Raw genomic sequence first — 14,316 nt, 5'->3', positions numbered from 1 at the left:
GTTTTCGTCAACTCATTAGTGCATTCACCAATTCACTGTAATGGGGCCAGGCCAATCCCATGGCAATCTCTTAGCTTATGATTATGATTACTTCGCTTGTGTGTTGGGGATATTTTACGAGACACTGTCTGACAGCTTCTGTGCCCACTGTTAGTGTTGGGCTGTTTAAACACTGAAGTGTCATTGTGTGTGTGTGTGTGTGTGTGAGAGAGATTTGGATTAGGTGTGCAGTGCCTTCATTACAGGGATTCTTTCTGATGCGGGATGCTTCATTAACAGCAGAGCCCCGAGGGTTTAAAAGGCTTCTGCAGCCATCAGCCTTGTCACATTGCTATTCTAGCTGGGATACAGTTTGTCTCATGAGAGTCTGAGCCCTCCTCTGTGTGGATGTGTGTTGCATTCAACAGACAGGTGGCCAATGAGGGAATCTGTGTGCGATGCATGCAAATTGTAACGACATGTAGAAAAAAAGGAAATTGTGTGCGTTTTCATCTGGGGAGGCTGAGCTTGAGGGTGACGGCTAATGGCAGCGCTGTGTGTTGTAAGCAGGAGTTTTGCTACGTGTGTGTGTGTATACAGCTTTTTATGTCTGCCAAATTATGTTTAAATGATGTCCCCAATTACTCTGCTAGACGATCCAAACACAATTAATCTCAATTTGAGCAGCCAACCTGCACGTACTGCACTTTTGGCATTTTATAGAAAACAGCTTCACTATTTTCTACCACTGGGGACGTTCTCAAAGTTTTAGTACTGCTGATGCGTCACTACTGCGCAGTTTTTATTAGGTGCCCTAATTTGAGCTCCCTGAGAACTGCAACACATGGGTCATTTCATTTTTCATCACTGCCCGAACATGTTCAACTAAAGATTGTAGCGCGCCTCAGATGTCTTTGCAAGCTCGTCTTCTCTCCGGCTCCAACACGAGGAAATGTTCCTGCACGTTTGCTTCTCTAATCATTTTAGAAGAAATTAAGCTCTTACCTTCTTCTATTGTGATATAACTATGTTATAATGCTTCATTGTCCCTAATTGGAGAAATACGACGATGGTTTGATTTATATTCATTTTTAAAAATAGACATTGACCCTCGGGTCCATCACGGAAATATGCCAGATTTGATTCCATTGGCTGATTTTCATCTTCTGGCAACTTAAACCTTATGCATTAAAATTAAAAGAAAACAAAAGCACCAGGGCACAGACAGCAGCCCATAAGTGCATAAGTGATTAAACAATGACATAATGTGCAAAACAAACATTAAAGAAAAGCAAATAGAAGCAAATAAGCAGAACTTAAACAGCCACTTATCTAGATTCATGTTTAGTGCTCATGTTTTCCATTTCATTTCTGGATGGTGACTGACTTATATTTTAGCTCAAACTAACTTTTATTGTGGGTAGTTAAGCGAGAGTATCTGTTCAATCTGTTTATTGTATTAGTTCATATATTTTGGTTTTGGTAATCCCTGCCAAGAGAGACCTGCTATAAAGTTCTGTGACTGTGAAAAAAAGAAAAACAAACATAAACTAAACCAAGGTCAAGGAAGTCACCTTGGACACCACTACAGTCACTTCACTGCTTCTGCTAATTGCTGGAAAATGTCAACGCTTTAACTTAAATTTCTTTTTGGAGAAGAGGATGAAGTCAGAGGGGGCGCAATCTGGTGAGTAGGATGGGCAGTGAGCAAGGACTATGATGGCATGGCCAAAAGCAAATTCTGGCTTTTTCATGTGCTCTGTGATGGCACCCTGGCACATGTATGTTATGGAAATTATGAGTATTTATACCCTCTTAAAGAAAGAGCTGTTCATGAAATGAGGCTGACCAGATCTGAAGGAGAACGAGTTATTAGCTTCGAAACTCACACAGTACCATAAACCTGCTCCTACATCAGCTCTAAATGTCAGGAAACACACTGCGTCTCTGCTACAAGCAGCTCGGCTTCCCATGTAGAGCCAAAACATGCAGAATCACCATCAGACAGCAGTCACTGGACTCAAAGTCTCCACTGGGATTAACCCTGGTTTAGGTTTCCCTATTTAATTAGACCTCAGCAGACAGGCGGGTTAACCCCAGAAAAATCCATTACCGTGCACAGTTTAGCTGGTTTGCAGCAGATGCTGTCCCTCAGAAACCTCGGCTCATTTTTGCAGTATCTAGCAAAACACTGGCAACCATCAGTGCCACTCCTCAGCCAAGCTGACTTCCTTCTCAGGCTCTCGCATTCACAAGATTTTCAGAAAACCTGACCTGGACCAAAACACTAAGTTTGATGTCCACAGAGAAATCACAGATGTGCAGCTCTAAAGCTCACTGAAGTTTTTTAGCTGATGGTTTATTTTTTAGTGTGCATTCCAGGCTGTGATATTTTCCCAGTGTCCTTCACTCCCAACATTTGTTTTGGAAGTTGAGATGAATTTAACTTGGGATGCACTCACTTTCCATCATAAGAAAACTATTTCTAACCCAACTAATCTCTTTCTTAAGCTCTTTTAAGGTGCATTATTTTGGTGAGAACAGCTTTCTCATGACTGTTAAAACTGTGTGCCTGCGTGTGAGCGCTTCACCTCTAGGCAGAACATTCCAGGCGATCGTGTCGGTGATGGCTGTGAAGATCCAGTTGAGCTCTCCAAGGGGAGTGCGTCTGTCATTGAGCCTGCCAGGGATCCTGCAACACACACAACGCAACACAGATGGCTGTGTCAGCCGCGCTCACTGTATGTCACATAGTTTACTCAGAGGACAAAGTGGCAACTGCTCAGTACTATCATCACAACACATCTGAAGAAATTTACATTTGCACTTAGGCGCTTACTCAGAGGCCGAAAAGAAATGCGATGCAGGATATTCGTGTGCACTCATACACTTGTGTGCAGAACATATACTGTAACCCTGTGAGCACAAGACCTGAGACACAGAGCGACATCAAAGATACATGCACTGTTTAGCTCAGATCATATGTGAGAGCCACGTGCAAAAGGCTTCAGGTTGCAGTCGTCACATATTAAACTCCAAGAGGACTTTTTAACCAAGTTAATCACAAATCAATTTGTGCGTGCATCTGTCATTGTCAACAGTAATTAAGATTTGTTTTCCACTGCAGCAGCTCGGGGCGGCTACATATGTTTGTGGGAATGACCACCTAATCAGATCCTTCAGCTTTTCTGGCATGAGAGCAACCTCAACTCTCTCAAAGTGGAGCGAGCGTGTGGGCAGCTGGTGTAACCCATGTCCCATGAATAAAGTCACCATATCCCTCTAAGAACTGGGTGCTTTGTTATTCTTCTTTCTTTTCCACATTAAAAAAAAGAACAAAGAAGAGATTTGACAACCATCAGAACAGGTTTTTGGTTTTTCCAAGGGTGGCCCTAGTATGCTGTAAAGGCAGATATCGCCCTCACTAACCAATGATGCACACCCAATCCATTTGGCCCTGAAATATGACAGAAACCACTCGGCTGTCTTGATGCATGCTCAATCATCCAGGTAAGTAAATCCCAAAAAGCTTGATTCTGGTCACCTGGATGAGTGACGAAACATTTCCCCCAAATAAAAACGTTATGTCAGATGAACAGAATCAACCTTTTAGGAAACCACTCAGTTCAGAAAACAGAAACAAGGGTTACTCCAAGCAGGTGTCCAAGGGGAAAGGAGTTCATCAAATTTTCCATGGTTGGTGGCTAAGAGTAGGAGAGTGGACTGGAAGAGCACCCAGAAATACTTTCCAATAACAAGTTACTCTTTTCTCCTCTGAAACCTTGGTGATGTTGTGTAAATCCACCAATTATTACTGCAATATGTAAACTGACGACTTGCAAAGGATCATCCGCCAAACTAACCAGCAACACATACCTCTGACATAATCAATACCCGGGCAACTCATCTGACCCGTGACTATTTGTTAACACCACTGGAGAAGATAATAAAAATATTGACCACTTTATATACCTCTGTTATTAAAACCATTTTAACCTTTTCATTTTTCATCGCTGGTTTAAATCAAAAAGGCCGCAAGGACATTGTTAACCTTCATCTCTGGAAGTCTGGCACAAGAGTGGATTAGAGATAATTTCAGTCAGTGGTGATGGAGATCTTATCAAATGTAGGAAATATGAACACAGCGTTTGATACACCATGTAATACCATCTGGAAAGTGTCTGATTTGCAATGTATTTTAACACAAGGCCACTGCAGTAAAAGCGTACCTGGATATAAGATCACACAGCAGAACACCATCAATAATAGATTTTCCTCTCGAGAGTCTGGACCTCAACATTATTGAAGCAGTGTGGGATCATCTTAACAGAGTGGAACAAAACGCAGCCAACACCCAAAGAAAAGCTTTGGTTGCACTTCAAAAAGCTTGGATGAATGTTCCTGAATGTTCCTACTTCTGGGAATTTCTTGGTCATAACAAATACTGACTTTCAAGATTTTTAGAATTGCACAAACTTCCATTCATTTTTGCATGTTTCGCTGAATCACTGCACATACTTCACATTTTCCTTACAAAGCAACAAAGGGTTGGCTCATGACTTACGCACCATACAGTAAAAGTGCCAGATTTTAATCAGGTCCATCAATCTAGCACAGATTATCTTCAGACCAAACCTCATGAAAATGACCGAGTGGAGTTTTCTCAGGATTAGGCTTAAAATTGCTGAACCAGGAAATCCTACTATAATGTAATTTCTATGAATCACATCTCGCTACAGAAATCCAGCATTTGGCTCCTGTCTGAGGATGTCATAAGTGGGCATGCCTAACAGTGCATTATTCACACAGCTATGCGTTTGCGCTACAGTGACTTGACATGTGTAAACCCATGAACTGTACATCATACTTAAAGATGATTAGTCCATGACCAACACCGTGGAAATGAAAGCTTGAGAATGTGCTCCTGAAAGAGAACAAGACGCCCCGACAGTAATCGCCGTAGCAAAACCAAGAAAATTACCTTTACAACACCTACCCGTCTGCCTTTTAATGAGCACTATTAAAAGCAATGAGGGAAACTAGGAGAATGGGCAAACATTAGCTGGCTCAGAGGCATTACAGTTAGTGTGAGCCATTTGAGCCCGAATAAAGAAATATATTTTAAATTAATGACAAATGTACAAGAAAGATAAATGCAGGAAAACACTGTTAAGAGCCTGCACGACCTCGATCACTGCAGCAAACAAAGCTGAAAACCTGTTTTCACAAGGGTATGGATATGATTTAAAACATCAAACGTTCAGATTTGTTCCTATAAAGATTACTCTTTCAACAACACTCAACTGAACTGAAGGGACTGATTGCTTGAACTTTGACATCTTGGAAATGTAATCATTATTATCGTAAACATTCATATAGAATTTGGTCGTAATTATCATATGAATTCTTCAGTTATGCTAAAAATGTGTTAAAAATAGACGTGCAAACCTTTTGGGGATGAAATTGCAATATTTCTGAATTATTATCGATGATTTTGGTTGGTTAGACCAAAATGGTTAAAAGGTACAGGTTACTGCTTCATATCTAAAAAAATCAGGACTGTATTTACTATGGTTAGAAGATGATTAACTGTTTATTGATGTCTTTTTTATGATGTTTTCTGCAATAATAAATATAAAGAAAGACAACAAAAACAAATGCAGGCCAACAAGTTAGAGAACAGCTGCTCTCCATCCTTTCTGAGTGAAGTTTTCAAACCAACATGAAAACGAACTTTTTCCTGTGTGAGATAATTCTGACGATGAACTTGCTATGAGGACACAAAAACTATGTTATCCTGAGATAATGAGATAATAAACTTGCGAGATCAAAACATAACTATAAACCAGAAGTGGTTTTGGCTTCTTTAATAATGTATAAAATGAGAGGGAAACAAGTTTTGGTGAATAAATAATGGAGGCTCGGTAATGATTGGCTCAGAAATCGGTTACAGTAATTGCACAACACTGACATCCAGAAGTGCGCTCGCCCAATTTGATCACGTTGTGTCATCACTGACAGTCACTCCCTAACGTTGTTGTTTCCAGCCTGATTTTATAATCGTTAGTTGGTACACTACAGCACTGCCAAGAACCAAGATGTCTTACACAGAACCATTACCGGTCAAAAAATGACAACATATATAACACACAGCCACCTCAGTGGTAAACACTTGATTCCATTTACTATATAGCATCGGCAATAAAGTCCCGCAGCAGGCATTTTAAGCCATTTAGAATTGCCAACAAAGTACTTTTTAATACACAGAGCGTGTGAACTTTTTCTGACCTAAACCTCCCCTCTCTTCCTCTAAGTGACAGATAATGGAAGCTGTGAAGCTCCTGGCAGGTACAAGCCAAATGTATAACCATGAGGGCCGGCCAGCTCCTGAGCACTTTGAGTGCTTGCCAAAGATGTTTGGCAAGTCAGCAGTAAGGATGAACACTCAGCAGTTCATATCCTTGCTTAGTATCCAATATAATATATTTGGGGACAGAAAAAGACATTGCACTGGTGGACGGATGAACAGATAGATGGATAGCTCACTGAACGGCCTGGAAAAATGCCCTCTGAGGTTTTGAAGCTTGTGTCATCGATCAACACCTGTCATTTTTTCACATTTTCTGGTGTTTTGCTGTACTACGGTATTTTGTATATCATTTTTATACTGATGCGTTTGTTTTATGTGAGAACGCACATGGATCTTATCAGGTTGTACTGTGAATGAGCATCATTAATCAGTGATATAGTTCGTTTGTTGAGGCACTTGATGAAACATCAAAGTTTGCGCTAGTCATACTGATGAACTCATCTGCTTTCCAAACCACCAGAGGCTTGAAGACGAGAGGTCAGACACACATGAAACAAACTGAAATGTCGAAGTTAAAAAAGAGAAAATCATGAAAGGTTGAAATGTGACTAAGGCTGCGCAGATCACAACAAACCTCCCTGCAAAGCTGGCTATTAGCTCCAGTGGGTATTCCAAGACTAGCAAACAGTATAATGTCTCAAATATAAGCCAAAAAAAGATTTAAAAAATGTATTTACTATTATTTAAAGGGGTAAAAGGGGGGATGAAAACAATCTCTTGATCTTTCTCTTTAAACCAGTTCTCCGGCATCATTTGGCAGAAGAAGGCCCAATGAGAGATTTTGTTTTTATACTACTGATGCACCAAACGCCCAACACCAATCCATCCTCAGCATGTCTGAAAACAAGCTTCTGGATGTGAGCAGGGTCATAAAATCCTCTGTAAAAGGAATAAGCTGTTGATCTTATCTAAAGAGAAAAGGCACGCACCCCGAGGGTAGCTGCCATGCAGCCGGCTCCTCTCTGATATCTCTGTGCAGCGAGGACACCAAGTATTCCCTTACGGGATCAATTAATGTATTTTAAAGGCTGAGGTGCCATTTTCAGCGATATGATTTCTTCAATATTGGAGTCTAACTTCAGAGACTCCCCAGTGAGTGCCACACAGACGGTGGTGTCAGACGCTCGGAGGGGTTGGGGGGGCTGGCTCTGCCCACCGGGGGGAGTCTCGCTGTGGATATGGATCAACCTACGACAGTTACGTGACCCCCATGTGAGATAAAAGAGCACTGATGAGCGATGAAAGATGCCGTAGCATGAGACATACCGAGCACGTAAAATCCACATGCGCTGTGCTTCGTGACTCCTTCTTATGCAAGAGCCTATTGTGACTGGATGCAGCCAGAATGTGTGTTGGATGTATGTGGGAAGCAGAGACAGAAGGGTGCACAGATGGAGCAAAGACAGAGGAATGATCAAATTAATAAACAAACCAACAACATGCAACATACTCGACGCCGCCATTATGTCGAATCCATTTCACCACAAACGTTTGTAACATCTCAGGAGCGATGAGTGTAACGTGCATTGTTTCCAACTGCGGATGACCTTTAAAGGTGAGAATACGAGCCCAGTGAGTGGTCAGCGAGTGCAACACATGCTCATGCCCACGTGTTCAAGCAGGACTCGGCAAAAAGATGACAAAGAGGATTTAAAAAAGGCTGCTTTGAATACTATTTGTAACCAATTACGCAAGACACGTTTTAAAAGGCCGAAAAACAACAAGCTGTCCTGGTTCTCTCTGTTGGAGCCTACAAAGAAAAACCACCAGGTGTGATTTAGGTATTGTTGTTGCTAGGATACCACCGAGCCAGCTGACTAGTCGCCATCACTAATGTTTGTCTAGTATTTTTGAAAACGTAGTTATATAGTTCTTTACAGGACACATTGGCATCATACAGCCAACATTAAATCGTTATAAATAACAAACAAACATAGACTGTACAGGACAGACACACAGAGGACATAGCTAATAGAAAAACATTTTTATTAATATTTGTAATAGAAACAAAGCATAAAATCAGAGTAAATAATAAGGAAAATAAATATAGTGTAAGAAGTAAAAAAAGATGGCACAAGTACCTTAGACAAGAAGAAAGTATTAAAGAGACATTTAAAACTATTTTTCTCTGGTAATGACGCTGTGAAGCACAAATGGAAAACACCTGATATTCTTTAGTTTTTAAGCAGCTGTGGGGACAACTAAGAGCTGATGTGTTAGTAAACCTACAAAGAAGGGAAGCCATGTAACGTAATCCCAAAAAGTTTTAAATTAATTCTATACCCAACAGGTGAGCATCAACCTCCAGGGCTGAAAGATGAAGCCAAGTCCTCTAATGATAGAGAAGTGAGTCATTCACCATGTTAAATCATTACAGTTCAGCTAATAAAATAAGAGGTTTTCCTCTCTATAGCGAATTTGCTCATTCACTGTTTGTGGCGGCAATGCCCAACAGCCAACCGCTGTCAACTCTGCTAATTCAAGTCACTGAACGGGTGCACTCGACCATGCTGTTGATGCCTTTTGGAGCATTTTTGGTGGCATGTTGTGGCCTGTTAGAGACAACCCATAGAGTTTGTGCTCCAGGTTTTGAGAGTGAAATCCTGGCATATTATCAAGTACTTAGGAGGAGCTATCAGGTATTCATGTGTGTGCGTTGAATCCGTACATTTTACAGATGCAGCTTGCTAGCTTTAGTTACACTTAACATGTAAAACAGACTCGTCTTAAATATGGTAAGTTCTGGCTCCAAAACCAATACAAATGATTGATGTTAGATTTAAAATGAACCCTAAAGTTTGAAAATGAGGATTACAACAAACACATGACGGTACGGTGGATAAAGCCATCTTTTATATACAGTCTATAATGTGGTCTTGTTGAAAGTCTGGCTTGTAACAAGATAAAAGGAGGAAATGGCCTTTTGGCCAAGAACAGAGAGCTTGATCATTTCAACATTACGAGGTGAAAGAATTTATTTAAGGCAAGTTTGAGATGAAAAAACTATCTGTACGACTCTTTGCTAAATCAAGGGTCACATTTGAACTCCATAATCTAACGGAAGCTTTAATGCAGGGGTGGGGAACTCCAGGCCGGTGTCCTGCAGGTTTTAGATATCATCCTGGGTCAACACACCTACAGTGGCTTGCAAAAGTATTCGGCCCCCTTGAACTTTTCCACATTTTGTCACATTACAGCCACAAACATGAATCAATTTTATTGGAATTCCACGTGAAAGACCAATACAAAGTGGTGTACACGTGAGAAGTGGAACGAAAATCATACATGATTCCAAACATTTTTTACAAATAAATAACTGAAAAGTGGGGTGTGCGTAATTATTCAGCCCCCTGAGTCAATACTTTGTAGAACCACCTTTTGCTGCAATTACAGCTGCCAGTCTTTTAGGGTATGTCTCTACCAGCTTTGCACATCTACAGACTGAAATTCTTGCCCATTCTTCTTTGCAAAACAGCTCCACAACTGCCCTGTGACGGCCTCAGAGGTTGTCTAAGAGAATATTGGGAGCAACAACACCATGAAGTCCAAAGAACACACCAGACAGGTCAAGGATAAAGTTATTGAGACATTTAAAGCAGGCTTAGGCTACAAAAAGATTTCCCAAGCCTTGAACATCCCACGGAGCACTGTTCAAGCCATCATTCAGAAATGGAAGGAGTATGGCACAACTGTAAACCTACCAAGACAAGGCCGTCCACCTAAACTCACAGGCCGAACAAGGAGAGCACTGATCAGAAATGCAGCCAAGAGGCCCATGGTGACTCTGGACGAGCTGCAGAGATCTACAGCTCAGGTGGGGGAATCTGTCCATAGGACAACTATTAGTCGTGCACTGCACAAAGTTGGCCTTTATGGAAGAGTGGCAAGAAGAAAGCCATTGTTAACAGAAAACCATAAGAAGTCCCGTTTGCAGTTTGCCACAAGCCATGTGGGGGACACAGCAAACATGTGGAAGGTGCTCTGGTCAGATGAGACCAAAATGGAACTTTTTGGCCAAAATGCAAAACACTATGTGTGGCGGGAAACTAACACTGCACATCACTCTGAACACACCATCCCCACTGTCAAACATGGTGGTGGCAGCATCATGCTCTGGGGGTGCTTCTCTTCAGCAGGGACAGGGAAGCTGGTCAGAGTTGATGGGAAGATGGATGGAGCCAAATACAGGGCAATCTTGGAAGAAAACCTCTTGGAGTCTGCAAAAGACTTGAGACTGGGGGGAGGTTCACCTTCCAGCAGGACAACGACCCTAAACATAAAGCCAGAAAACAATGGAATGGTTTAAAACAAAACACATCCATGTGTTAGACTGGCCCAGTCAAAGTCCAGATCTAAATTCAATCCAGAATCTGTGGCAAGATCTGAAAACTGCTGTTCACAAACGCTGTCCATCTAATCTGACTGAGCTGGAGCTGTTTTGCAAAGAAGAATGGGCAAGGATTTCAGTCTGTAGATGTGCAAAGCTGGTAGAGACTTACCCTAAAAGACTGGCAGCTGTAACTGCAGCAAAAGGTGGTTCTACAAAGTATTGACTCAGGGGGCTGAATAATTACACACACCCCACTTTGCAGTTATTTATTTGTAAAAAATGTTTGGAATCATGTATGATTTTCGTTCCACTTCTCACGTGTGCACCACTTTGTGTTGGTCTTTTATGTGGAATTCCAATAACATTGATTCATGTTTGTGGCTGTAATGTGACAAAATGTGGAAAAGTTCAAGGGGGCCGAATACTTTTGCAAGCCACTGTATATCAAACGATTAGTTCATTACCAGGCCTCAAGACAGGTTGAGGAGGCAATTTGGCCATTTAAATCAGCTGTGTTGGATCAAGGACACATCTAAAACCTGCAGGACACTGGCCCTTGACGCCTGGAGTTCCCACACCCCTGCTTTAAGACTTCTAGTATTTAGTATCAAGAGCGAAGCCATGAGATAAACACAAAAGTCACTACCTATAGTCGCCCGAAGTCAGCAGAACATACAGCCAAGCGTAATTTGCAAAGCAGTGGAAATGAATAATGTTTGAATTATCTGAATGAAGAGAAGTCACTAATGATGTCAAATACTGAGCTCAGAGATGATCCGTTATTTAACTTTGACGGGCATCAGCTGACTCAACACTTAGCCCTCTGTACAACAGGCAGGAGACGCAATCAGCCGAAACAGCTACTAAAGCATCAGGATTTCCAGCGTCTCTGTTAAATTAACACAAACACCTTTGCCAGTCACACTCGGGTCTGCTGAAACCTTAATGAAGACAAGTACGGCATTAATATGAATATGAACACTCAACTCTGTGAGTATGCACCCTGCTAATGTGATCTTAACAACTCATGCTAGGGCTGGATTGGCTGACCCTGAGTTATGCTGCTACAGGCTCAGGCTCATGATGCAGTCCACTCTTGGTGTTTCAAGCTTCAAGTGTTTATAGGCCACTGCTGCACGTCTTTGACTGTTGTCTGCTGTGTTGTTTGTGGTCTCTATGTGTTCTCCTATTCTTTCAACCTGAACTAGGGGACATCTGCTCCAAGCTTAGGGTGAGCCCTCTGCCTGAGCCTGGTTCTTTTCCTGTTAAAAGGGCATTCTTCCTCGTCACTGTCGCTAAATGTTTGCTCATAGAAGACATCTGGATCATTGAGGTTCTCTATCTAATATTGCAGGGTGTTTACCTGACAGCAAGTCCCTTGAGATGACTTCTGTTGTGCATAAATAAAAGGGAGTAAACATGAACACAGCCTCAAGAATAAAGATGCTCATGCTCAAGAGGCTGGAAAAGGTTAGAAAAACCCCCAGTTAGACAGATTACACATGAAAGAATTCATGACCCAAGTTAGCCTCAATCAACAGAGATCAGTCCAGTAAAGTAGCCTGTAAGTGTCTGAAGACCTCTCATTGGCTAAGGTGCATACCTATAGGTTTACAATCAGCTACATAGCGGACAGCGATGGTGCATGGCAGAGGACCGAGGAGAAAGCATGGCTCTTCAGAAAAAACACTGCATATGAGGTTAAATCTAATATTTTCACTAACTGTATTCCCTTTAAACAAGAGCCTGTAAATGTGTGGAAATAAGATATTGCTTTTGGTCATATTAATGTAGAAATCTTAAAAAAAACAAAACCTGGTCTTTCTGTGTATCATGTTTTATTCCTCACATAATAGCCTGCCGTTAATAGTTCCATGGTTGTGCATCAATTCAAGGTCACGTATCTCATGAATTTCACATTTTACAGGTTTTTTTTTTTTTTTTTTTTTAAATCAGGACAGTTTTAAGTTGAAAACATCTCCAATGCAATCTGTTGAGCCTATACTAAAAGGTCAGCATTTTGCTGCTGTGCACCCTTACCACTTTTACTGCTTTGTTTGTTGCTGTGTACATCTCTGAGGCAGACAGGTAGCATGAAGGGTCAAGCAGAGAAGGCATGCGTATGACGGGTTCACCCTACAGCCTGGATTTTTCTCTTTGAAGGTTTTTTGTTCTCTCTGCTTGCCGTGGCTGTACATACTAAGAGACCATTACAGGAATCAAAGCTACAACATAGTCCATTCTTTAAGATTGTGCCTTTGTCTTTGACAGAAACTACTTTGAATTTCATTTTGATTTAGCAGAAAGACTCTCACACCATTGTTAACCTGTCACGTCTTTGATGTTTCTGTTCAGTGTTTTACTCGCGGCCTAACGGCAGAATGAGACGAGAGGGGAAATGCTTTCCCTACCGCCATCTCTGACGCAGACTAGTGTGACGTTTCTGGGTGCTAAAACTCTCCTTACAGCATTCAGGTCATATATTACTTCTTCTACTTTCCTGCAGAATAATTCTGGTGAGACAAGTGATGAAAGACAAACAGGACGTGAGAGCTAGAGCATGAATGGATACTGTCAAACCCAGCGACTAATGTTAGTGTGGTTGAGAAGGTGGAAAGTGGGGGGAAAAGAAACAGAAATGGAAGAAGAGGTTATTTCTTCAAAGGTGTTCTTCATTGCTCTAGTGGTTTTACCATCGTGCCATGGGAATCGTGCCGCAGGAGCTGTGGCTGTTGTGTACTCGGGCATTTCTGTTGTAACACTCATCCACGAGAGAGTAGTGGGGTTTGACAGAAGGGGAAAAAATGGCGTGTACAAATGAAAAGATCAGAGAGAAAGTGCAAACAAGCAAAAAGATTTATAGTCAAGATAATAAGAACCATGTCAAATAAATCGTGGAGAGAAGACTTGTTAGAATTATGACTAATCCCCACTAATCTTGCAGAAACATGGGAAGCAAGTCAATAGTGAACCTGTAAATTCCCCAACAAATAACACAGCTGCACCTCCTCTGGGCCCACAACAGGTAAAATACTTCTTCTACACGTAGTTTCTGAGATATTAGGTATGAACAGAGCAGAAATAAACAGTGAGTGATGAGTCACAGAATTTATCTTTTATGAAATGTAACAGATAGAATAGCTGGAGGAAAGACAAACTTTAAGCAGAGTGAGTACAACTGAAAAAAGTAACAAACAATCCTAATTATAATCCTGGGCAGCAGGTTAATGACAAGAAACATGAAAAATTTAGCTCTACATAGAAAACTTGTGTGGTTTTTGCATCAGGAGAAATACATTTTTATGATCTCTTTTATTTTTCCATATGTGTTCATTTTTATCAACAAACTTGTTCTTCAGATTTTTCAAATTAAAAGCTTACAAGTGAATATGTAAATAAATATCCTCCGAGGCTCCTGAGTGTTGTGTTCACACCTCTGCTGCAGAAGCAACAAGATATTTCCAGAGGAAGATAAAAACCTGCAAATGACACCTTTAACTTTGTGATGGGCAGCAAAACAAAGCGGAGCAGATGACAACTTTTCTCAGAGCTGCAAACCAAGATCATGCGTCCAGCATATATTTTCACATTAGTGGAAAGTGTTGACTTTCCATGAATGCAACTTAAAGAGAGATTC

General features: G+C 41.2%; 1 protein-coding gene across 5 annotated transcripts in view; it reads right to left on the bottom strand.

The window, feature by feature from the left end:
• rptor (regulatory associated protein of MTOR, complex 1) overlaps nt 1-14,316 on the bottom strand; it is a 191,555-nt gene that overhangs the window by 79,381 nt on the left and 97,858 nt on the right. For all 5 annotated transcript variants that reach the window (XM_063476950.1, XM_063476949.1, XM_063476951.1 and 2 more), the window contains one exon: nt 2,571-2,671. In XM_063476950.1, coding sequence (XP_063333020.1) covers nt 2,571-2,671 — 101 coding nt within the window. The remainder of the gene's footprint in view (nt 1-2,570; nt 2,672-14,316) is intronic.

This window comes from Pelmatolapia mariae, linkage group LG6 (assembly GCF_036321145.2).
Source record: "Pelmatolapia mariae isolate MD_Pm_ZW linkage group LG6, Pm_UMD_F_2, whole genome shotgun sequence".
Lineage (NCBI taxonomy): Eukaryota > Metazoa > Chordata > Actinopteri > Cichliformes > Cichlidae > Pelmatolapia > Pelmatolapia mariae.
The sequence above is the reverse complement of the archived record's forward strand: the minus strand, read 5'-3'. Positions and strand labels throughout refer to the sequence as shown.